Source organism: Emys orbicularis, chromosome 1 (genome assembly GCF_028017835.1).
Source record: "Emys orbicularis isolate rEmyOrb1 chromosome 1, rEmyOrb1.hap1, whole genome shotgun sequence".
Lineage (NCBI taxonomy): Eukaryota > Metazoa > Chordata > Testudines > Emydidae > Emys > Emys orbicularis.
This window is the reverse complement of record NC_088683.1, coordinates 311,469,010-311,492,066: the sequence shown is the minus strand read 5'-3', so window position 1 is coordinate 311,492,066 and position 23,057 is coordinate 311,469,010. Positions and strand designations below refer to the sequence as shown.

The 23,057-nt window shown below is 42.2% G+C and overlaps 1 protein-coding gene across 2 annotated transcripts in view; it reads left to right on the top strand.

Moving 5' to 3' along the window:
• The window catches only part of CAB39L (calcium binding protein 39 like), a 98,861-nt gene that overhangs the window by 40,750 nt on the left and 35,054 nt on the right, over positions 1 to 23,057 (top strand). For both annotated transcript variants that reach the window (XM_065417198.1, XM_065417190.1), the window contains exon 4: positions 19,412 to 19,576. In XM_065417198.1, coding sequence (XP_065273270.1) covers positions 19,412 to 19,576 — 165 coding nt within the window. The remainder of the gene's footprint in view (positions 1 to 19,411; positions 19,577 to 23,057) is intronic.

The window sequence follows — 23,057 nt, the reverse complement described above, 5'->3', positions numbered from 1 at the left end:
TACCTTCAGTTAATTGTGAAGGATCAAAATAATTTCAGGAAGGGGAAAGAAAGAATATATAAAAGATTAATTTTGTGCTAAATGTGTCCCCATAGCCTAATTAATGGGGACATTCAATGCAGAAATCTGGGTTTAAATCAATTTTTGTTTTTGCTTTGCAGTTCAACTTTAAATTCTCCACTGGTTGAGCTGTGCTTTTGGGGTGGGGTGGGGCGTACCCTGGAGATGGAGAATTAAAAGGAATTCTAACCTTTTATGAGAACTTTGACAATTTTTCTACTTTCTAAAAAGTCTGAACTGTTGGTACACTTTTTTTTCTCACAAGATAAAAGGGTTATAGATGTGGAAGATTTAATCCAGTTTGTCAGTATGGAAATAATTTACAAATTTGAAAATGACATTTTATTTTAATTGAATATTAAATCGTTTAGCTATCTATGATATTAAATATCTATGATCCCAATCCTCCAGACTTACTCACATGTCTAGTTTCAATTAAACCACTCTACAAGAGAAAGTGGTTTGTTCCTAGTTCTGTTCTTTCAGGCACAATTCAAGAAGGCAGCACTATTCAGGACAGTACTTAAGCACATGACTAAGTGCTTTGTTGAACTGGGGCCTAACTCTCTGATCTGGATTGCCGAGCAGGGAGAGTCCTCATTCCCCTTGGGTCAGAGGAAAATACCTCATGTCACACAATAGATGTCCCCTTTAGTTAAGAGTTGCTCTGAAGTGACTGAAGAGAGTCACCCCCAGTAAGGAAAATGTTCTGAGTAGTCAATGTTGGGGGAGTAAATAATAGCGGGGAAATTCTTAGGGCTAAAACAAAGCTGGATAGGAAATCTGGAGGAAAAAAGTCTCTCAAAAACTAAAAAAATAAAAATAAAAAATACCCTGATGTCTGCTACTGCACATTCAAAACTTTGGGGGTCCTCGTCGATCTGCATTTATTCAGTATCTTTGCCATTCATGTGGTTTTGAGCATTCATTGGGGGAGGGGGGGAAGGAGATCTGTGTGCAACTTTCAGCTGTTCTGCTGGGCTGAGAAAGTTTGAAAACTAATTATTACTCTAGTGAGAAATTCAGTGCAAGAACATCACATCTTTCACTTTCATGAAGCTAATTAAAACATTGTCTTGTCATAACTTTCACTTTCAATACCCATTTTTCATGTGGCTAAAAGCCTTTTCTTTTCAGGGCTAAACATACAGTATTGCTTGCTAGCAAAATAGATTCCAGCTAGATAGAACTAACTTCAAAGTCTAAAGCCTTAAAGATTTATCCTGCAGTTATTTAGACGGCTATAACTGTAGTGTGGATATGTCGTTGGAAATGCATGTTTGGACAGTTGAAAGTGGCTGATATAGCACCAGTGCCTAGAGCAGGGGTGGGGAACCTTCTTTCTATTGGGGGCCACTGACCCACAGAAAAAGTCAGTCGCAGGCCACACACAGCCCCGCGGGGGTGGGGGGCTGTGGAGGCTCGGGGCTTCCCCTAGGCTCCGGGGTGGGGCCAGAAATGAGGGGTTCAGGGAGCGGGCTTGGGGCTGGAGCAGGGGGTTGGGGTGGAGGAGCAGGGGGGTTCTGACCTTGGGCAGAGGGCTCGGGGGGTGGGAGGGCAGGCTCTGGGAGGGTGTTGAGATGCAGGAGAGTGCTCAGGACTGGAGCAGGGGGTTGGGTTGCGGGAGAGGGTGAGGGCTGCGGGCTCTGGCCGGGCACTGCTTACCTCAGGTAGCTCCTGGTCAGCAGCAGGGCTAAGACAAGCTCCATCCACCCCGCCCTGGCCGTGGTTCCTGGCCAATGGGAGCTGCGGGGGCAGTGCCTGAGGGTGGGGGTAGGCATACACAGACTCAGAGCTTTCTTGATCGCCCCTGCACCTAAAATCAGCTGACTGACCGGCCTGGCACCCTAACTTCCCCCTGCAGCGGGGCAAGACGGTGCTCATGGCTCCAGCCCTGTAGTGGGGGGGAGGGGCACCGAGGCTTAGGGCTTCCGGCCCGCGGCATGGAGACTTGCCACGGGCTGGATGAAATTAAGCAGGGGGCTGGATTCCCTGGCCTAGAGGCTACCAACCCAGAGAAGAATTTCTTTTCCAGCTCTGTAGCAGTTCTGAAAGATACAAAACTACAAGGAAGTGGTGTTAAGCAGCCCTCAAATGATACGAGGTCAGATGGAAGAGAATTTGAAAAATGTGAAATTTTATTAGCACACTTGAAGTGCATGATCTGTATTGCATGCGTGCTATTGTTAAATAATGCAAAAATTATTAGTACTACAGAGCTAACCATACCCCCATAGCATTTCTAGATTCCAAGGTCAGCAAGGAACACTGTGATCATCTAGTCTGACCTCCTGTATAACGGAGGCCATGGAACTTCCCAAAAATAATTCCTAGAGCAGATCTTTGAGGAAAATATCCAATCTTGATTTAAAAGTTGCTAGTCATGGAGAATGCATCTCGATCTTTGGCACACTGTTCCAATGGTTAACTATTCCCACCATTAAAAATGTAACCTCATTTCCAGGCTGAATTTGTCTAGTTTCAACTTCCCCCAGCTATTGGAGTGTGTTATAGTTATACCTTTCTTGGCTAGATTGACGAGCCCATTATTAAAGATTTGTTCCCCATGTAGATACTTATAGACTATAATCAAGACACCTTTTAATCTTCTCTTTAAGATAAATAGATTGAGCTCCTTGAGTCTTTCTAATATTTTCTAATCCTTTAATCGTTCTCGTAGCTCTTCTCTGAACCCTTTCCAATTTATAAACATTCTTTTTGAATTGTGGATGCCAGAACTAGACACAGTATTCCAGCAGCAGCTGCATCAGTGCCAAATACAGTGTTTAAAAAAAAAAAAAAAAAATTCTACTGTTACTTGAGATTCCCCTATTTATGCATCCAAAGATTACTTTAGCTCTTTTGGCCACAGTGTCACACTGGGAGCTCATGTTCAACTGATTATCCACCATGACCCCCAAATCTTTTTCAGAGTCACTGCTTACCAGAATAAAACCCTTCTCACCCCCATCCTGTAAGCATGGCCTACATCACTTATAGACAGTTTTTTGTGAAAATGCTAATAGAAACTAGAAATGCTGATTGTAAGTTAAAAAGCAGTTGCAAATCTTTTCAAGAAGTGTCTCTGGAATACACACACAAATATATTATTTATACACCCTCTCTCACTTAGTGTTAATTATCGTTGTTATTCATATAATGGGTTATGTTGACACTCTTAGTGAGCACAGGTGCATTGACCTTAATGTTGTTGCATCCACTTACATAAAATTTGGTCCAATTAATCCATATACCAAAACCAGTTCCTACTGTTCTAAAGTCCTCTTTGAATCAATCAGATGTGAAACGGAATGAAGATTCTTTAATAATGGGAAGATTAGCATAACATTGGGAGGATTAAGAAGGGTAATTCTCTAGATCTGGAAAAGTTGAATAAAGCCTCTCTTCTACCCCATCCACTTCTCATCCAACATTTGAATTGAACAGGGGCTCCTTAGAAAGTGTGTATTTGTCCTGATGGGTTCCCGTTCATGGATCTTCATATAGTGAGGAGCCAGTGCGTGTGTGCATGTGTAATATAATCCCAGTCATATGGGACCAAATTCATCCCTGATTTAACTCCAGCATTGGCACTCCACATTAGCCAGGAGTGATAAGCATGCAATCAAACAAATCATTAAGAATTGTACTTGATGTAATTATACATCAGGTAAAATTGGACTAGCTTATTTTTTCAAGATGCCTGTGGATGGATACATCAGATAGTTTGGAGTTGTGTAGACTTGGCACTTACCTTGTGGTTTTGGTTTGGTGGGTGTTTTTTGGTATGATTCACACCACTTGAGTTTTGCTTTGAATTTCAATGCGAAATTAATCCGAAACTGCCAGTTTTTGCCTGGGTTAGGGGTAAAACTCAACCAGTCTAGAGCCTCCTGCAAAGCCATTTGCCTGGACCACCTCACTGGAAGACCCAAAATCCCTGCATGTCCTTATATTCCCACCACCACCCCCTTCCACCCACCACAAGTTCCTGTGCCAAGCCAGACAGGTAGGGTAAGTTTAGTCTTATAGTGGTGATACCGTATGTCTTTGGAAGAAGTTAGAGGAATAGTGGGTGGGAGGTTTGTTAAACAAAATGAACAGGAACTTCTCAATCCAGCCCACAATATAAAGGGTGACATCCTGACTCCCTAAAGGTCTCAAGATCACAACCACAAAGCACTGTCCAGAGGACATATTGCATGCCATACAGCACTGAAGCATGAACAGTAAACATTCCACCTGTATTTTTCACCCATCCTTGGTGGGTTGGGGCTCTGATGACTCAGGCTCCCTGCAGCTACGGGTTTGGTAACATTTCTGAACCAGCCCTGCAAGGAAATCCATCAAGTTTTACAAGGTTTTCATCCAAAATTATAAACTGATCCATAGTAACTTGAAAGTTGGCCCAAGTTCCCTCTGCATTTGGCTTGGGTGTGCAAAGCTGACCAAAGTTTTAGATTTGTAAAGGAATCTGAAATTAGGCAAGTTGTAAATAAGTGGTTTTATTGTGAATAGTTATGGTTCTGCCAGCCAGCAAGACAACTTGAGGTTACAGTAACCTCACCCTTTTTGTTTTCCCCTCAGGGATCCATTCACTGTTCAAAAACACTGTATCAACTAGGTAAAAATTCATTTTAAACTTTTTTCTCTGTCCTTCCCCTTTACATTTAAACTTACTTAATTAGGCAAATTCATGTAGGTAGGTCAGTGTGGCACGTCTTCACATTTCACTTCCGTGTGCTGTAGTAGAGGTTCACAACTGTTCATAAGAATCTGTAGTGCTAGATTTTTAGCAGCATTTCAATTGTAGTCTTAAGGATTTTTCCTGATGAGGCATTTATATTTAAAAAACAAAACCCAATCCTGCTGTGATGGGGTTTTCGAATCCTACCCTAGACTGAGGCAGGGGAAGAGGATTGGAGCAGTACTGGGTTCCATCCCTTGGCCACTGCCAAGCATGATGCTGGGGCAAAGATCAATATAAAGGAAGCTCAGTTCAGCAACTCTAAGCAAAAAGGGGAAAGAGAGGCCATTTCATGGAGGAGCACTACTCGGCGGCAGCAGCAGGAGAAGAAGCGTCTTCTGAGGGGATCCAACTGTGAGTCCCTGCCCTCTCCCTGACACTCCCCAAAAGAGAGGGAGAACCACGAGCAAGGGGCACAAAAGGGTTGCAGGTATCGGCCTTTGGCTGAAGTAAAAACGTTGTCAAATATGGCCACATCTGAAACTGAGATGCAGGATGTGGTAGGAAGTGGCCTTGGGGAATGTTGAACCTAGGCCATCTCCCACTGCTGCAACCTTCAGGGTCGTGGGCTAGGACCTGGTGGAGAGAGGGAGGGCCTGGGTCCCCCTACCCACCCAAGAGCTATGGCTCCTGTCCCCCTTGAGGGCAGGCCAAGGGGTTACGAGCAAAGAAGCCAGTCTAGCTAAGACCAGATCCAGAGAGCTACGATGCCCTGAACTGATAAAAAGATTGGAATCAGAAGCTAGGCAACTAAGCCTAATGACTGACCAAACCACCCAGCTACACCTGCTCTTTTATGCAGTGCTAAAGAAACAGTGCCTAAATCCTGTTCATCTCACTCACATCTGGTCCTAATAAAGACAGAGGGACTCCTTGTGTAAGTAAGATGAGCAAGGTGTGAAGAATGAAACATACACTTGCATATTGGAATCGTTATGAGATTATCATTGACTCTAATAGGACTGTCTGTGGGCACGGTCCTGCAACAATTGAAGTCAGTTGCAAAATTCCCTTTGACTTCAGTGGTGTATAATCTGGTCCTGTGTAAGTAAGGTAAGGACTTGGCCCGTCGTCATGTCTGCTGCTGCAAAAGCTCTCGGGTGTACTGGATTTTGTGGGAAGTTTCACATTTCAGTCTCTTCTGCTGCCAAGTGAGGCAGTTGCACTGAAGATGAGTGAGACTTCAAGTATCCTTTAGTGTAGGGGGTTGTAACTGAGTTGGAAGCCAGGAGACTAGGAGTTCTAGTCTCCCCTCTTTTGACTGCTTTTTAAAATTTCTGTATGCTTCACAATTCTTATTATTGATCAAGACATTGCACGCCTAGGAGACAGTTAAATATAATTCCCTTCATTTTACAAGTAAGTTCCCTAACAGGTTGCACAAGGACACTTGTGGTAGAAATGGGAATCAAATTCAGGTCTTTGTATGGCAGACCCAAGTCTCTTCCACTTAGTCATGCTGCCTTTCAGAATGGGTGTTCCAAATCTGTGTGCTTGGCTATCCTGTTGCTAACTACTGCTCTAAGAACTAGGCCACATTCTTCGCCCAAAGCCAGGAACAGAACTCACGAATCCTGACCTTAAACATTCTACTGCTGTCTAGCAAAGAGCTGTGTAACCTACTGGCAGAGTGTGTATCATATCCCCCACCAGGGATTGATTCACATACTCCTTCATGAGCACAGGGCAGTGCTAGGGTTCTGAAAATCCTAATTGAAAATCCTTGCTGGTGGCTCGTGGAGGTCGTTGTGACTGCACATGATGGAATATGTTTTTTGAGTTTTCTTCTTGAAAAAAATTGGTTGATTTAACTCCCCCAGTGAGAGAATGCCCTTAAAAATAGGTTCTATAGTTAAAACCATTATACTCCATCAATTCTGCCATGATGTGCAACAAACACCAGTGTTCCATACTTTGGTCACTGGCCACATTTCAGTGGTTTGTGTCAAGCAGTGGGTAGGTTTCAAGGTTGAGAAGCAGTAACTTAAAAAAAAAAAAAAAAAAAAAACCCATATTTATATAGACCATACTGGAAATATTCCAGAGGTTCAGATTGAAACTGGCTATCAAATCCTCTTTTCCAGATTTTTGTGCACAGTTGAGAATGTCTAATTTGCTATGTGTAAGGCCCTGGATAGATCATAATTTCACAGACTGCATGGAAATCATGACATTAGCCCAGTACCATGAGGCTGTGGCTTTGTGGGAGGTTAGCGAGCTGGATCCATCCCAGAGAGGAGCAGGGAGGTGGCAGGCCAGTTCTATCCTGGGGAGGGAGTGTGACCACATAGTGCCGGCCATGGTGCTGGCTTGCTCCAGCCTATGCAGTGTTGTTACTTCCTGTCCAGCTGGTGAGGATTGGGGGTGGAGCTGACAATGCAATGATTTGGAGCCCAGGCCTGCTCCACGGTGGCTCCTGGCAGGTTTGGCGGGAGATTGAGATTGGGATCTGCCCCCACTCTAGTCAGCACAGTAGCCTGTGCTGCTGCTGCTTAGAACACAAGCGGGTGTGAAGGGGCCCTGCCCCAGCGGAGGGATCAGGTGGGGGAATGGATCCTGGTCTCAGTTCCTCACCAGCTGGCACTGTGGTATCTCCTGCGGACTGCTGGGGGGTAAAATGAGAGCAGGTCCTCCCAACCTTGAGTATAATTATATGTCTTCCTGCTAGTGATACTGTCAGCTGGGACAGAGGTAAACTGGAGTCAACTCATTAAAGAGGTAGGAAAGTTGAAGTTTAGGCCTAGGAGTTCTCATGGGTGTCAGTTTCTCAAGGTCTGACATTTTGTCCTAATGATTTTGTATGTTTATAGTTAACATCAAAAAGGAAAATCCAGATGCACTTGAAGTAGTGGAGATCCATTTGCTTGTACTGTAAATACTATCAGCAGTATAAGGGTGATAATGGGTCCTTGTCGTTGCTATCTGAGATTGCACATAAGGATCATTGTGAAATGAGCACAAGGCTGCTGAAGCCAGGAACTCAATTTACGCCATTTCACTGATTGTAATAAACACATCACTGATATTCCATGGGACGCTACAAAAGCTGTCTGTACTTGGTTATGTTTCTGAATCAGACGGGCTGTTTTTGTTGTGGGTGGTTTTTTTCTCCCACTGCAGACAGGCAGGTGATGTTGCAGAGGAGGCAGCTTGGCTTCTGTGGGTGTACAAAAGTGTATCTAGTGTATTTATGGGAAAAAATCAATCGTCTGAGTGAACAACAGATTAGACAGGTGTTGTTTTTAACCTTTTACATGTTGCTTCCTGAAATGTCTCCATATGAAATGAGAATACATTTACAAGAACAGAAAACTTCCCTTTAATTTAGTTCATAGGATCATAGTAGTTAATGATCAAAAGACCTGTTGGATCAATGAGTTCATTTCCCTACAAGTGCAAGATACAGTCCCTTGATATAGGATGTATCTAATATTAAGTATCAGGGGGTAGCCGTGTTAGTCTTTATTTACAAAAACAACGAGGAGTCCGGTGGCAGCTTAAAGACTAACAGATTTATTTGGGCATAAGCTTTCGTGGGTAAAAAAACCCCACTTCACGATAATACTTCCAAAAGGCCAAGATGATGTAAAAATAACCTGATTTTGGCCGTGTCTATAGTGTGTTTAAAAAAAAAAAAAAAAAAAAAAAAGGCCCTGACAAAGTTATAGGCCTGGTCTACACTAGGAATTTACGTCCGTATAGCTACATCTCTCAAGGGTGTAAAAAATTCACACATCTGATAGATGCTACTATACCAACCTAACCCCCGGTGTAGACAGCGCTAGGTCAACAGAAGAATTGTTCCCTTCACCTAGCTAACTCCTCTTAGGGAGGTGGATTATCTACCCCAGTAGGAGAAGCCCACCCATTAGCATAGGTAGTGTATACACTGAAGCGGTGCAGCTGTGCTACTGTACGTCTTAAGCTCTTAAGCAGAGGCAATGGGGGGGAGGGTTATTTGGGATTATGTGCCCCCCAGATTTCTGTGAATGCTGAACTGCCCTTGAAGGGCTTGCTCTGCTTGGCCTGCCGGCATGAGAAGGAGGCTTTGTCCTTCTGCTGTGCCTCTCCCTCGGCACTTTCAGCTCTCTCGGCCCCTATCCCCAAGCAGCCAGGCCCAGGTGGGGAGCGGAAGGAGCGGGCTGCTTCGGCCTCCTCAGCTGGGCTCCAGCTCTCTGGGCAGTCACCCTCAGCCAACATGAGAAGTGGCTCTCTCCTGCTCCCTGCCAGGGACAGAGACTGAGCCAGCTGGAAATTCTGGCGGGCAGAGTGTGGCGCCGCTGGGCGCAGGGTGTGTGTAGGGGGTCACTGGGGAAGGCGCTGGGAGCAGGGTCCCTCTGCTCAGCCGGAGGTAGGGGCACTGCCCACGCCCCTCCCCCCTACTGAGGTGTCCGTGAGGGCGCAGGTGCTCTGGGGAGACGTTGGTGCTGTGAGTCTCCCCAGCCCGGCCGAGAGGCACGTGCTCCTCACTAAGAGCTAGCAGGATTGGCTGCCCTGGCCCAGGGAGGTGGGACTGGAAGGTTCCTCCCAGAGGCGACACATGGGGTGGTCATGTGGCCCCCCTTTACATTGTCATCCCCCTTCCCTCCCGTCATCAGACATGAATCATCTCTGGTTTTAAGTGTAGACACATTCGTAGTGCTCAACCATTGCCTGATTAGTGCCCCAACAGTGTTAAAGCACACCTTTTTGTTGTCTGTACAGACAGGACCAAGCCATATTATCATGCCCTAGTTTGGCAGAACACTCTGATCTTGAGCATCATTTGTTAGAATTGATGTAGCACTTTGTCTCATGCCACAGGCATGACCAAACAGTGTTTTATAACACAGTAGGGGCACCAATATATTTACGAAGCCAGCTTAAACACTGTCAAAGCTATAATATGGACAGGGCCTTTGTGTCGCAGCAACCAGGTCTGCAATTATAATTATGTTCCTGTGTGGGTCGGGAGCAAGGCTAGGACTGGATCCTGAAGCATTTCAGCAAAGAGCTTCTTCAAATAGCTGGTTGTCAGAAGCAAAGGAGACTATTTTTAAAACTCTGCCCCACCTCTTAGCAATACAAGGTCATAAGCATTCCAAGCCACTTTAAGTATACTAAAGGGAAACTAGGAGGAGAACAGAAAAATAGTGCATATTTCCCAATCATAGAGTTACTTCCCCCATCCCAAGACTGATAAATTCTTATTTATTATTTGTTAAATTAAATAGAAACAGTGTGCTGCTTGTCCAGGAACAAAACTCAGAGGAAGTCTCTTTCTCATATTGCTTTGAGTCTAAATGGCCTTTTAATATTATTTGTATTGCAGTAGCACTTAAAGGCCCTAATCAAAGATTGTGGCCCAATTGCACTGCACTCTGCAAACACACAATAATAATAATAATTAATAATTTAATAAAAAATCCTTTTCTCAAAGAGTTTACAGTCTAGCTAAGATCAAGTATAATATTAATTTTGTGTCTAATACATCCTCTGGTGACTATATTTTGCACTTGCAAAGACATTATAATCGAAAAGGTCTTTTCTGTTTCTGTTATGATCCTATCAAGTAAATTACAATAATTTGATTTTTACTTGTGAGGGAACCAAATCCGGGTGGTTGTTTTTTATAAGTTACACAAAGTATTAGTCTCAACTCACATTGTTTAATTTGTCAAAATATATGAAGACATGTTACTACCAGAAAACAACTTTTTTCTAAGCAGAGGCGTGTCAATGCATGCATAACTTTCCTTAAATCAGAGGAGTTATGTCACTTTATTCACAGAGTAGATAGTAGACTTGTGTACATGCTATAACCACAAAGGGACATCTTACACTAGTTAGGTGATCTGGTCCATTTGGTAGCCTGCTTCAAAGATTGTTGTAATTCTGCATTTGCAACAGAGAATTTAGTACTCTATAATCAGCAGAAGTAAAGCTGCTATACATGCTGTGTATGAATTATGAATTACACTCTCGTGGACCAGCAGGTGTTGTTTGTTATGTCAGAACAATGCAGAAAATAAACCTCTGAAGTTATGATAAAAATACCTTATTTAGTTTTCATTTGAGACTATACTGTGGTAATTTCTAGTGACTAAATTGTGTGCCGTAAATTGCAGAGGAGGTAAAGAAGCTGCTGTAAAGACTGTAAAAGGAGGGAGTTAAAATTAGGGCTGTCGATTAATCGCAGTTAACTCACGTGATTAACTCAAAAAAATTAATTGTGATTAATCGCACTGTTAAACAATAGAATACCAATTGAAATTTATTAAATATTTTGGATGTTTTTCTACATTTTCAAATATGTTGATTTCTATTACAACACAGAATATAAAGTGTACAGTGCTCACTTTGTATTAGTTTTATTACCAATATTTGCACTGTAAAAAATTTTTTACAATTTAATTTTTAAAAATTATTTCAGTTCACCTCATACAAGTACTGTAGTACAATCTCTTTATTGTGAAAGTGTAACTTACAAATGTCGGTTTTTTTGTTACATAATTGCACTCAAAAACAAAACAATGTAAAACTTTAGAGCCTACAAGTCCACTCAGTCCTACTTCTTGTTCAGCCAATTGCTAAGACAAACAAGTTTGTTTGCATTTACGGGAGATACTATTGACTGCTTCTTATTTACAGTGTCACCTGAAAGTGAGAACAGGCATTCACATGGCACTTTTGTAGCCGGTGTTACAAGGTATTTACGTGCCAGATATGCTAAACATTAATATGCCCCTTCATGCTTTGGCCATCATTCCAGAGGACATGCTTCCATGCTGATGATGCTCATTTAAAAAAAAAAAAGCATTAATTAAATTTGTGACTGAACTCCTTGGGGGAGAATTGTATGTCTTCTGTTCTGTTTTACCTGGATTTTGCCATATATTTCATGTTATAGCAGTCTCGGATGATGACCCAGCACATGTTCGTTTTAAGAACACTTTCACAGCAGATTTGACAAAATGCAAAGTAAGTACCAATGTGAGATTACTAAGGATAGATACAGCACTCAACCCAAGGTTTAAGAATCTGAAGTGCCTTCCAAAATCTGAGAGAGACGAGGTGTGGAGAATGCTTTCAGAAGTCTTAAAAGAGCAACACTCTGATGCGGAAACTACAGAACTTGAACCACCAAAAAAGAAAATCAACCTTCACATGGTGGCATCTGACTCAGATGATGAAAATGAACATGCATCAGTCCGCTCTGCTTTGGATCGTTATCGAGCAGAACCTGTCATCAGCATGGCCACATGTCTTCTGGAATTGTGGTTGAAGCATGAAGGGACATATGCATCTTTAGCGCATGTGGCACATAAATATCTTGCGATGCTGGCTACAACAGTGCCATGCGAACGCCTGTTCTCACTTTCAGGTGACATTGTAAACAAGACGTGGGCAGCATTATCTCCTGCAAATTGTAACCAAACTTGTTTGTCTGAGTGATTGGCTGAAGAAGGACTGAGTGGACTTGTAGGTTCTAAAGTTTTACATTGTTTTATTTTTGAATGCAGTTATTTTTTGTACATAATTCTACATTTGTAAGTTCAACTTTCATTATAAAGAGATTGCACTACAGTACTTGTATTAGGTGAATTGAAATATACTATTTCTTCTGTTTTCTTACAGTGCAAATATGTATTTTTATTACAAAAAGTGAGCACTGTACACTTTGTATTCTGTGTTGTAATTGAAATCAATATATTTGAAAATGTAGAAAACATTCAAAAATATTTAAATAAATGGTATTCTATTATTGTTTAACAGTGCGATTTAATCACGCGATTAATTTTTTTAATCGCTTGACAGCCCTAGTTAAAATCAACATAACCCAGTTCTGAATATACCCACATATCAATATTGTGTTCTACATGATCTTCCATGGCAAAGGCTGAGTCTGTGTCATGGGTGAGAGCTGCACAACTCTGTGCAGTCAGTGGCCTGTGCTCCCCATTGCCATGCTAGAGTCTCCACATTTATTTGACAAATAAAATTTGCAGAATTTTAAAATATTGTGCACAGAACTTTTAATTTTTTGGCACAGAATTTTTTAGTTTTGAGCGCAGAATGCCCTAAGGAGTAAAGTTTTATACTACCATCCAGCACCATAGTATCTGGTCACATTGCACGTAAAATCAACAGCAGCAATAACAAAGTCCCTAGTGGACTTCCTGGGGTCTCTGGTTTTGCTTTGAAAGCAAATTGCTTTGCAAATTAGGACCGCGGCCTTATATTGGCTTTGGAAGTTGACTAGGAGCCTGTGGTCTGATTTTAACATAGGTCTGATGTGCTTGTGGCTGCCTCAGGCATGGTGAAATTGGGCAGCCACATTCTGTACCAACTAGAGCCTGTGCATCATCTTCACATTCAACTTCAGATACAATGAGTTACAGTAATCCAGCCTGGGTGGTGACAAATGTAGGGATTACTGTGTCCAGGTTGTTGTCCAGGAGGGAAGGACAAAGTTTCCGAATAAGCTGGAAGTGAAAGAATCAGTTTCCAACAATGCTTTCTATCTTGTCATCCAAGCTTAGTGAGGGGTCAAACAGGACCCAGAGGCTTTTCACAACTTTGACAAAGGGTGGCTGTGTGCCTTTAATGGAAGGTGGTGGAGACAACATCTTGGCCATCTTTTCAAAGCATTTCCCCTTTGAAGTGGTGCTGATCAGAATCTGGCTTGGATTTAGTTTGAGCCAGCTGATGTTTAACCAGGGGCTAATTTCCTGTAAACATTCTGACATGATGGTGATGGTTGCATTAGTAGAGAATGAGATATATAGTTGAGTGTTAAAGGTGTTCTGTTGGCCGCACACCTTATGGCGTCTCACTGTCTCTCCTGGGTGTCTCATCTAGATATTGAAGAGAAGTAGGTATAGTATGGATTCCTGTGGGACCTCACACGTGAGGCCTTTGAAGAGGAGGAGCAGTTACCCATCACCACTCACTGAGTTCTGCTGAAGAGGAACAACTGAAACCTCTGTAGTTCTGGGCCATATACTCCTTTTATGTCCCGTAGGTGGATTAGCAAATAATTGTGGGGTGTTGGTTTTTTTTGGTTTGGTGCCAAAGCAAAAAATTGATTAATTAATTAAAAAATTAGTTTTGAACCAAAACTGATTTTTTGTTTGTTTGTTTTTCCTTGCTGAAATGAAAAACCAAAACTTTTTTTTGGGGGGGGGGGGGGGTTGAACAAAATTTTTTGAACATCATTTTGAAATGACATTTAATAACAAAATGGTTCATTTTGACTTTTTGAAAAATATTCCCTTAATATTTTATTCAGCCAAAATTTACCAAATTTAGTAAATTAGTTCTGGTCATTCTGAAATTGTATTTTTTAGCAAATTTGCTATTTGATTGAAAAATTTGGCCCAGCTTTAGTGAGCAGTACCCTGTTTTCCATTGTGGTAAAGGCTGCAGAGAAGTTTCCATGCTCACACTGCTGGATCTTACTTGTGTCCCTGGCCATAAAATGTTGGCACATTTAGTGTCACTAGAGCTGTTTTTGTGCTGTGCTCTAGTTTGAACCCTGATTGTGAAGCATTCCCAATGTTGGCTGATGTCATGTTGAAGCTTGAGGGCTATTACTTTCTCAGTTATTTCCTCGAGGAACAGGAAGTTGAAGAGATCTTCAGGGTCAAATGTTGACTTTTTGAGGATTGGGCAGACTATTGCATTTTTCAAGGAGTTTGGTAGGTGTGCTTCTCTAAAGAACAAAGGTTTTATCTGCTCATTTTTCCACTCAGATTATTTTCTCTCATTTCTATTTATTCCTGGTACAACATAGAATCATAAAAATGTAGGGCTGGAAGGGATTTAGAGAAGTCATCGAGTCCAGCCCCCTGTGCTGTGGCAGGACCAAATAAACCTTGACCATCCCTGACAAGTGTTTGTCCAACTTGTTTTTAAAAGCTTCCAATAATGGGGACTCCACAATCTCCCTTGGAAGCCTATTCCAGAGCTTAACTACCCTTACTACTACTACTACTATCCTAATATCTAATATCTCCCTTACTGCAGATTAAGCCTGTTAGTGCCTTCAGTGGACATGGAGAACAACTGATCATGGTCCTCTTTATAACAGCCCTTCACATATTGGAAGACTATTATCAGGTGTCCCCTGCCCCCAAAATCTTCTTCTCTCAAGACTAAACATGCCCAGTTTTTTTAACCTTTCCTCATAGGTCACGTTTTCTAAAAACCTTTTATCATTTTTGTAGCTCTCCTCTTGACTCTTTCCAGTTCTCCACATCTTTCCTAAATTGTGGTGCCCAGAATTGGACACAGTACTCCAGCTGGGGCCTCACCAGTGCTTTGTCCAATGGGACAATTGCCTTCTGTGTCTTTCATACAACATTCCTGTTAATACACCCCAGAATCATATCAGCTTTCTGTTCAGCTGCATCACATTGATGACTCATATTCAGTTTCTGGTCAACTATCTGGCCAGATCCTTTTCAGCAGTACTACCACATTTTGTAGTTGTGCTTTTGATTTTTCCTTCCTAAGTGAAGTACTTTGCACTTGTCTTTATTGAATTTCATCTTGATATTCAATAATCAGTTTAGGCCCAAGATGCTTGAAAGAGAGCCTCTTTGTTCAGTGACACAGTCCCCCAACTGTCTCTGCATCACAGAACTTGGGAATCTGCTGCACCTCTACCCCAGACTTCCGGTTTGGGAAGCTAAACAATTTAAAGGCACAATTCCAAAATCCACAGTCTGTAGCTACTAGGTTTTGTAGGTTTCTCTTGTCCTTTGCTTCTTGGATCATATGGATGTACTCAGATACTTTTTGTTCCTGGAATGGAATGTCTTCTGCATATAAGGCTGGAGTGGGATTCCCTCCAAGGAACAAAGTGCTTGTGTACTTCAGCAATGGGAGCTATTATAAAGAACTATGAAGCTTAAATACAAGTGGCAAAATAGAGGCTAGAAGTGATCTTTAAATTAAGGACCTGCATTTGAGGCTTCAGGGTCTCTCTGCACATAGATTATGAGGGTTAAGTCTAGAGAACAGGCCCTTAAACTTGGCCAGGAATGGGCTATTGTAGGGTGACCACATAAATATTGTAGGGTGACCCTATTTTATAGGGACAGTCCTGATATTTGGGGCTTTTTCTTATATAGGCGCCTATTACAGCCCCCACCCCCTGTCCCGATTTTTCACACTTGCTGTCTGGTCACCCTAGGCTATTGTTGACCATGATAAGAACACTTATCCTTTTGCAGGAGGATAGTATGTGAAAGCCAAATTGCAGTGTATCCAAGAGGGAATAAAAGAAGATGTTGAAGTCGTCAGTGTAGACCACATGTACAAGGAGTTTAGAGGTGAAGGAGAGGAGGGATATGAGACAGATGAAGACAGAATTTGAGTCAAGATGCTGTGTAACTCCCAGTTTTTTTGTTTGTTTTTCCTTTAAATTATTTATTTTCCTATCTATAGCTCTATGAGGCTACAACTGAAGTCTGAATCTTGCAAAGATTTTCTGCCTGGCAGAAAGGACTATTTGTGTTTAGAGAGAAAAGCTGGGTGGTGATTTGTTTTTTTTTATTTTGTTTTTTTTTGTTTTGTGTTTTACTGCAAAATGCCAGAAATTTTCACACCCAGCCAACCAGAACTGGTGAAAAGCCAAAAATGTACAGGTTTTGCTTTGGATATGAAAATATATGCACAGTTTTCATAAAGACAGGTTTTCAATTCACAAGATAACATCCCTGTTGCTAAGTCCTTTTGTACTCTGTTTGATAGCTCTAGTGATGTGCCATTAACATCTGATGGTTAGAAATAGGCATGTTTTTAGAGTGAGCTGTCTTAATCAAAGACAGTGACCATGAGAAATGTTTGAGAAAAGAAAGCCTTCTATTGTGGCTAAATAAAACTTTCATTGGGAAGGGAATGTAGATTAATCTCATCACACATTGACCTATCCAAATTAGTGGGCAACTGCAAACCTGGTATAATTAGGAGGTAAATAGTATTTATTTTATATAGTGCGAAGTGCATGCTGGAAGCTTTGCAGTTGGGTATGAAATCAGGGAGGGGGGGCTGATTCCAGTGTCTCTCTCCTGTAAATTTGGATTAATTCCATTGGAGTTAATAGAGTTGTATCAGTATAATTGTGGTGTGAGGTCAGACCCATCTCAAAGTCTCTACCTTGAAGTGCTTACAATCTATATATCATGTGGTTTTTCTCTAGCATGCGGTGGGGATTATTTATGTGGCTTTATCATCTTGTTCTTTCAAACACTGAAAGACTTTTCATTCAGTAGAAACTATACTCCAGGGGGAAATCTGTACCACTGCGCATGCGCAGAATTTATGTCCCCGGCAGATATCTTTGCTTCCACACAGAACAATGATTTTCTGATGGGGGAGCAAAGGGAAGCCATAAGAGCAGTCGTGCAACCCTCCCCAGCAGTATGTTTTGGGTGCCCAGAGCATCCGGCAGAGAGGTAAATCACTATGGGGCAGAGGGCGGGACTAGGGAAGACCGGGCTGGTGGCTCCTACCCTGCGCTGACTCTTCCCCTGCACAGCATCCAGGGCTGTGTCAGACCCACCCCCAGATTTCTCCCTCATCTGTAGGAAGCTCTGCAAACTCCACCCCCCATGCTTCCTGCACCCATCGCTCCTCAGCTGCAGGGACTGGGATCCCTGTACAGGGAGCTGCTCCCCCATCTGCCCAACATGCATGCATCCAGACCCCCTCATACCCAGACCCTCCTGTCGAGCCTCACCCATCCCCGCACCCAGAACCCCCTCCGAGCCCCATTCCCCCTGCACCTGGATCACTCCAATGAGCCACCCACACCCAAATCCCCACCCTACCAAGCCCCAACCAGCTGCACATGGATCACTGCCCCACTGAGCTCCCCATACCCAGATCCCCCTGCTGAGCTCTATCACCCCCACACCCAGACCTCTCCCTGATGAGCACCAACTACCTTCACCTGGACCCCCTGCAGAGTCCCATTACAGTTGCACCCACAACCCCCAACAAGCCCCCGTGCATCCAGATTCTCCCCCCCACACACACACACGGATTTCCTCCCTGAGCCGCCCACACCCAGATTGCCCGACACAGAACCCTCTCAACCCACACCTGGATCCCCCACACTAAGCCCCTCCACCCTTGAATCCTGTCTTGCTGAGCCTGCCTGCCCACACCTGGTGCACCTGGCACGGAGGGGCAGGGCCGGTCCTTGTGCTGTGTCAGGGTTGGGTACAGCCTCACCACTGAGTCCATGTTCGGGGGGGGGAGGGCAGGATGCACAGTGATCTCCCACCTCCGTGCCGCCAGTGGCCTCTGCTCCCCAATGTCATGCTTGGAGCCTCCGCGTTTATTTGACAAATAAATAAAATTTGCAGAATTTTAAAATATTGTGTGCAGAAATTTAAATTTTTTGGCGCAGAGTACCCTCAGGAGTAAAACTAGAGAGAGGCTCAGACCAGAAGCCTGGATCTGAATGTTTGAAGACTGGATGTTCTTCTAAAAGATATGCTCTAGAAATTATTTTGGGGAAGGTCTGTGGCCTGTGTTATACAGGAGGTCAGACTAGATGATCACAGTGGTCTGTTCTGGCCTTGGATTCTATGAATATCCACCAAAATTTGAGATGATCAAAATCTTAACCTGGTTTGGAATCAGACTTTACAAATGGCTCCTGTCTTTCTCCTTGGCCAAACCAAAACCCTGGATTCAAATCCTTCTAGTGGATCTGAAGCATCATCCAGATTTTGTATCTTGCACTCATGGTTGATGCACCTGAAAAGTTTGCTCATCAAAAGTATTTTAAAATAAACTGTGAAGGCATGGAGGATGAAGGATATTTGGCTTTGGTTTTGCTTAGTGACAATTGTTTTGTTTTAATGGAAGCAGGTTAGGTTGTTTACCTTAACCTGCAATCTAGATAGCTGTACACTCCATCGATAAGTTCCTAGTTAAAGGTAATGGGCCAGGCTTGCTGGTTGGTTTTAGGGTCTAAGTGGCAAAAACACTGTTATGGGAAGAGTAGGTTGCAGTGGTGCAAAGCTGACCCTGTCTGTAAGGAGTTACTTGGTCAACTGTAGTGGGGCCACTGCAGCCCCAAAAGTAGGGGGCTTTGGATGGAAAAGGTATATATCCAAGGCAGCTGGGGAGTGTGCTGATTCAGTGTGTCCCTCAACACCACCTTCTTGCGGAGTTCTTGTGGAGTCCTTTGCTGGAAACTTGAGGGAGGGTGGCAGCTGAAACATCCCCTGCCTTAATTTGGAGTGAATGCCTCCTGAAACATAAAGGGGCCTTGCTAACACAGGGAGGTGTATCTTACACCTTTACCCCAGAATCTGACCCCATTTTATGCATATTACACATATGAATATATGGTATGTTGCATTTAAGTTTACCGACAGCTGAATTAGTATGTGGTTTTGCCTGAGTAAGGGCTGCAGGATCCAGCGTGAATGTTCCAGCCCCAGTGTATGCAAAAATCTAGTAAACCATTTAATAACATTAACCATTTTTTGTACTGGAATCTGTTTGAAGTTTTGTTTGAACAGTTTTTCTCTGTTACCAATTTTATTTACACTGAGGTTGGTTTGTTCTTTAACTGTTAATGTCCTGTTTGATTACCAGGCATCAGAAGAAGTGTCAAAATCACTGCAAGCAATGAAGGAAATTCTGTGTGGTACTAGTGACAAGGAGCCGCCTACGGAAACAGTGGCTCAACTGGCACAAGAATTATACAACAGTGGCCTGCTAGTGACACTTATAGCCAACTTGCAGCTGATAGATTTCGAGGTAGGTCAATATTAGTTCTCTGAAAAGAAGAATTCCATCTTTTTGATCCTGATATTGTCATTTAGCTTAGTTATAGTTTCCTAAAGTTTAACTGATTTGTGTAACTAGGTCTTCCCAACACTCACTTTCACTATAAACTTTTAGACATGCTGAAAGATGGGGGCTTTTTTCAATAGAGCATTGCTCTGTTGTTGTGTAGTGATCAATATGCTGATACACAGGTGCCCTCTCTGTCTTAATTACACATGATGCATTAGATTCTTTCTTGGCATAACTCTATGGAGTATCAGAATGACCAAACGATAGACTATTTAGATGCGTAAGGCAATGGGATGCAAAATACTATTGAAAATATTCTAATGCTCTTATATACTTCAGTGGTGCACCCTCACCCTGAGTGGGTTAAATTCTGGTCTCACTGTCTCTGAAAAGATACAGGGGATTTGGAGACAGAATGAAAATGACTGGAGCCATAGAAACATTTCTTTATGAAAAGAGACTGAGGGGATTGAGACAGCTTAGTTGATAGAGGTATACAAAATAACGAATGGCTTGATAGATTGGATCAATCCTGTTTTCATTTCTCAGAGTAAAAGAATAAGGGGACATTAAATAAAATGGCAAGGCAGCAAACTGAATATTGGTAAAATAAGGGAATACGTAACTCGTAATTAGCCTTGGGAATTCATTGCCACAATATAACATTAAGGCAAAGAACTGGGAATAATTCAGAAAAGGATTAGTTTTTCATAGGACAATGAGAATATCTCCATTTACATTAGAAATTATTAAAAATAATTTAGGATAGATATAAACCCTCATAACCAATCTCTGACTGATGCAGGTTGGGAAGACACTTCCCCATAGGGAGATTATTCTAGAACTTCACTACAGCATTTCTTGCAGTACCTATAAAGATGCTGTCTCTAGAGAGGCTACTGTTCAGATCCAATATGGAAATTCCTGTGTTCCCACTTGCTCGGATGAATCATCACAAATAATTCAGCATGTTGGTGCAGGGTTAGAACTCAGGAATTCCGTACTTCCAGTCCTACAGGATGCTCACACAATGCCTCCCGTTAGCCACAGTTTGAAGTAGGGGCACTAACTGAATGTGTTGTATGGGGAACCTCAGAAATTAAAACCAGGTTCCAGGGAGCATCATCCTTTTAGCTTGTTTCCCAGGGGTGATTCTGTGCAATCCTGTGGGAGTCACCTTTTGTGAGAGTTCCTGTGGGGAACTGTCCCCCATTTAATGGAAAGAACCATTTGTTGTGCTGTTACTTTCCGCATCCTTTGAAAATGAATCAAGAGGAGGAACATTTTCCTCTGTGTGAAACCTGAAGTCCGTTAGAGCTGTAACGGTGGCTTTCACTGAAATGCTGTAAGAAAAAAATACTTGTGGTATTTCACTGGAAAATATGAAAAATATGCTCCTTCTCATGGCATTTCAGTGAGACTTAATGTTCATTTTGCAGTATTAAATGGCATAGCCTTGGGAGATTTATGTTCTAGGGATAGATTATTTTCATTTACTTTTTAATATAAAAATTCCATTGTTAACACAAGTTCCTTCCTTCCTCTCCCTCTATTCTTGAGCTGAGAGGTTTCTTGATCATAGAATTTCTTCAGTTGTTGTTCTCTTGCTATTGCTAAATGTGTCAGTCTCTAAATGTTTTCTTTAAAATCAGAAAAATAATCCCATAGTTTGCAAACTGTAAAAAATTAAAGGCACCATCAGCATACAACTTCTCAAATCATGGGATAACTACTGCTTTAAAAGCGTGGCATTCTGTATAGTTTATATCAAATGGGAAATATTCCTTGGCTTATTTCTCCAGAGTACAGTCTTCCAAGCCAGGACTCTGTCTGATGTGTCAACTGTGAACCAGCAACTATGTGGTATTTATTATTACTGTGAACAGAACTCTAAATACTTCACTTGTGAAATTAGCCTCATCCATGACAAAGTTATATAATCACACAGCAAACTCTCTGCTTTGCCACTGGTGTTACTGTTAGACAAATCAAGCGGATGAAATGTATACTGCATCAGTAAAATGTAATTGAAAAGGAGTTTAGTAACAGTATATGCCCACTGTGTCTTCAGGTTCCCATAATTTTTGAGCTTTTAAACTTTCCTGGCCACATTTGAGCCTTATTTTGCTGTCTTCCAATTGTTACCCACATATAACTGATTGATTGTGCAATTCATTACTTGTCAGCATGCAAATGTGTTTTCTGTATTTAATCCCCATTTGTACCATTATAAATCATGTTAAAATCTGGCTTTTTTGAATATTGATGCCCTTATAAAACAGTGGAGATGGCCGTGAGCAGGAATCATGAACCCAAACACAACTGAACTTTGGGAAGTTCTAATTCGAATTCAGATCTGAACTTTATAACTTGGGCCAGTAGCTACAAAAAACTCTCTTAGTTGGCTAATAAAGGGGGTGAGAAATAGCCAGTAGCCCAGGACAAATGATAACATAAAACTGCTACATTACAGAGATCCTACATTCATTTTCTTGTCAATGATTCTTTTAAAATATCATATTGGCTTGGGTTGTTTTATGTTTTATATTATCCACAGGATGAGTTTATTATCCCTTTCTCATATCTAGTCACTGAGCTTTGGCTCCAATTTTGGCCCTCCTGTACTCTGCTTCTATTGTATCTTGCGTTTTTCATTGTAAAGAGAACTTGCGTTGCAAATTCCACATAAAGGAAGCATTGCAAAATCACACAATTCTTGCATACATTTTTTGATGGGTGCCTGCCTTTAGCCTCTAGGGGATGTGCCATTTTAAAACACATAATTGTAGTACACCTAGTGTTTAAAACTTAATATAATGTTTTTGGCACTCCTTCTTCTTTCTTGGCCAGAGGTGGTGGTGATTCCAAAATTTAAATTGAGAGTTATGGTGAACTATGTGGCTGATATTTGTAAAGCCCTTCATGATTTAGGCCTAAGGAACCTGAATGATTATATTCCTGTGCTGTGAGCCTGTAAAGCAGTTGTGATTGACCAGCCTGTCCTTGCTGACTTTCCTGAAGTTCAGACTGGATAGTGCCATTGCTTTGTCTGTTCAGGGCCCCCCACTCTATGGACATTCTTCGCTAAATGAGTCTTCCAGAGTCCCTCTGAGGCTGACTTCAGGACTTTGTATAAGGCCTTTTTGTTTTGGCACTTACCTACCTACAATGGGAAATTTGTTTTTTCTTTCAGGCGACCTCCCCCACTACCACCAACATACATGGGTTTCTGTCTGACATTTGAACATAATACATTTATTTTAAATCAAGAAAATAATATCCCCCACTTAGCAGGAATCTGGATGCTGGTGGAGCTCAGGATCTGTCGTCTTTGGGACAAGCCTCATATCTGTTTTCTTCTCTAGTCTATTCAGTGTTCACTGATGTCACTGGGAGTCCAGACACTCGAGAGGCAGTCCCAATGGTCTGAGAAATCTCTCCC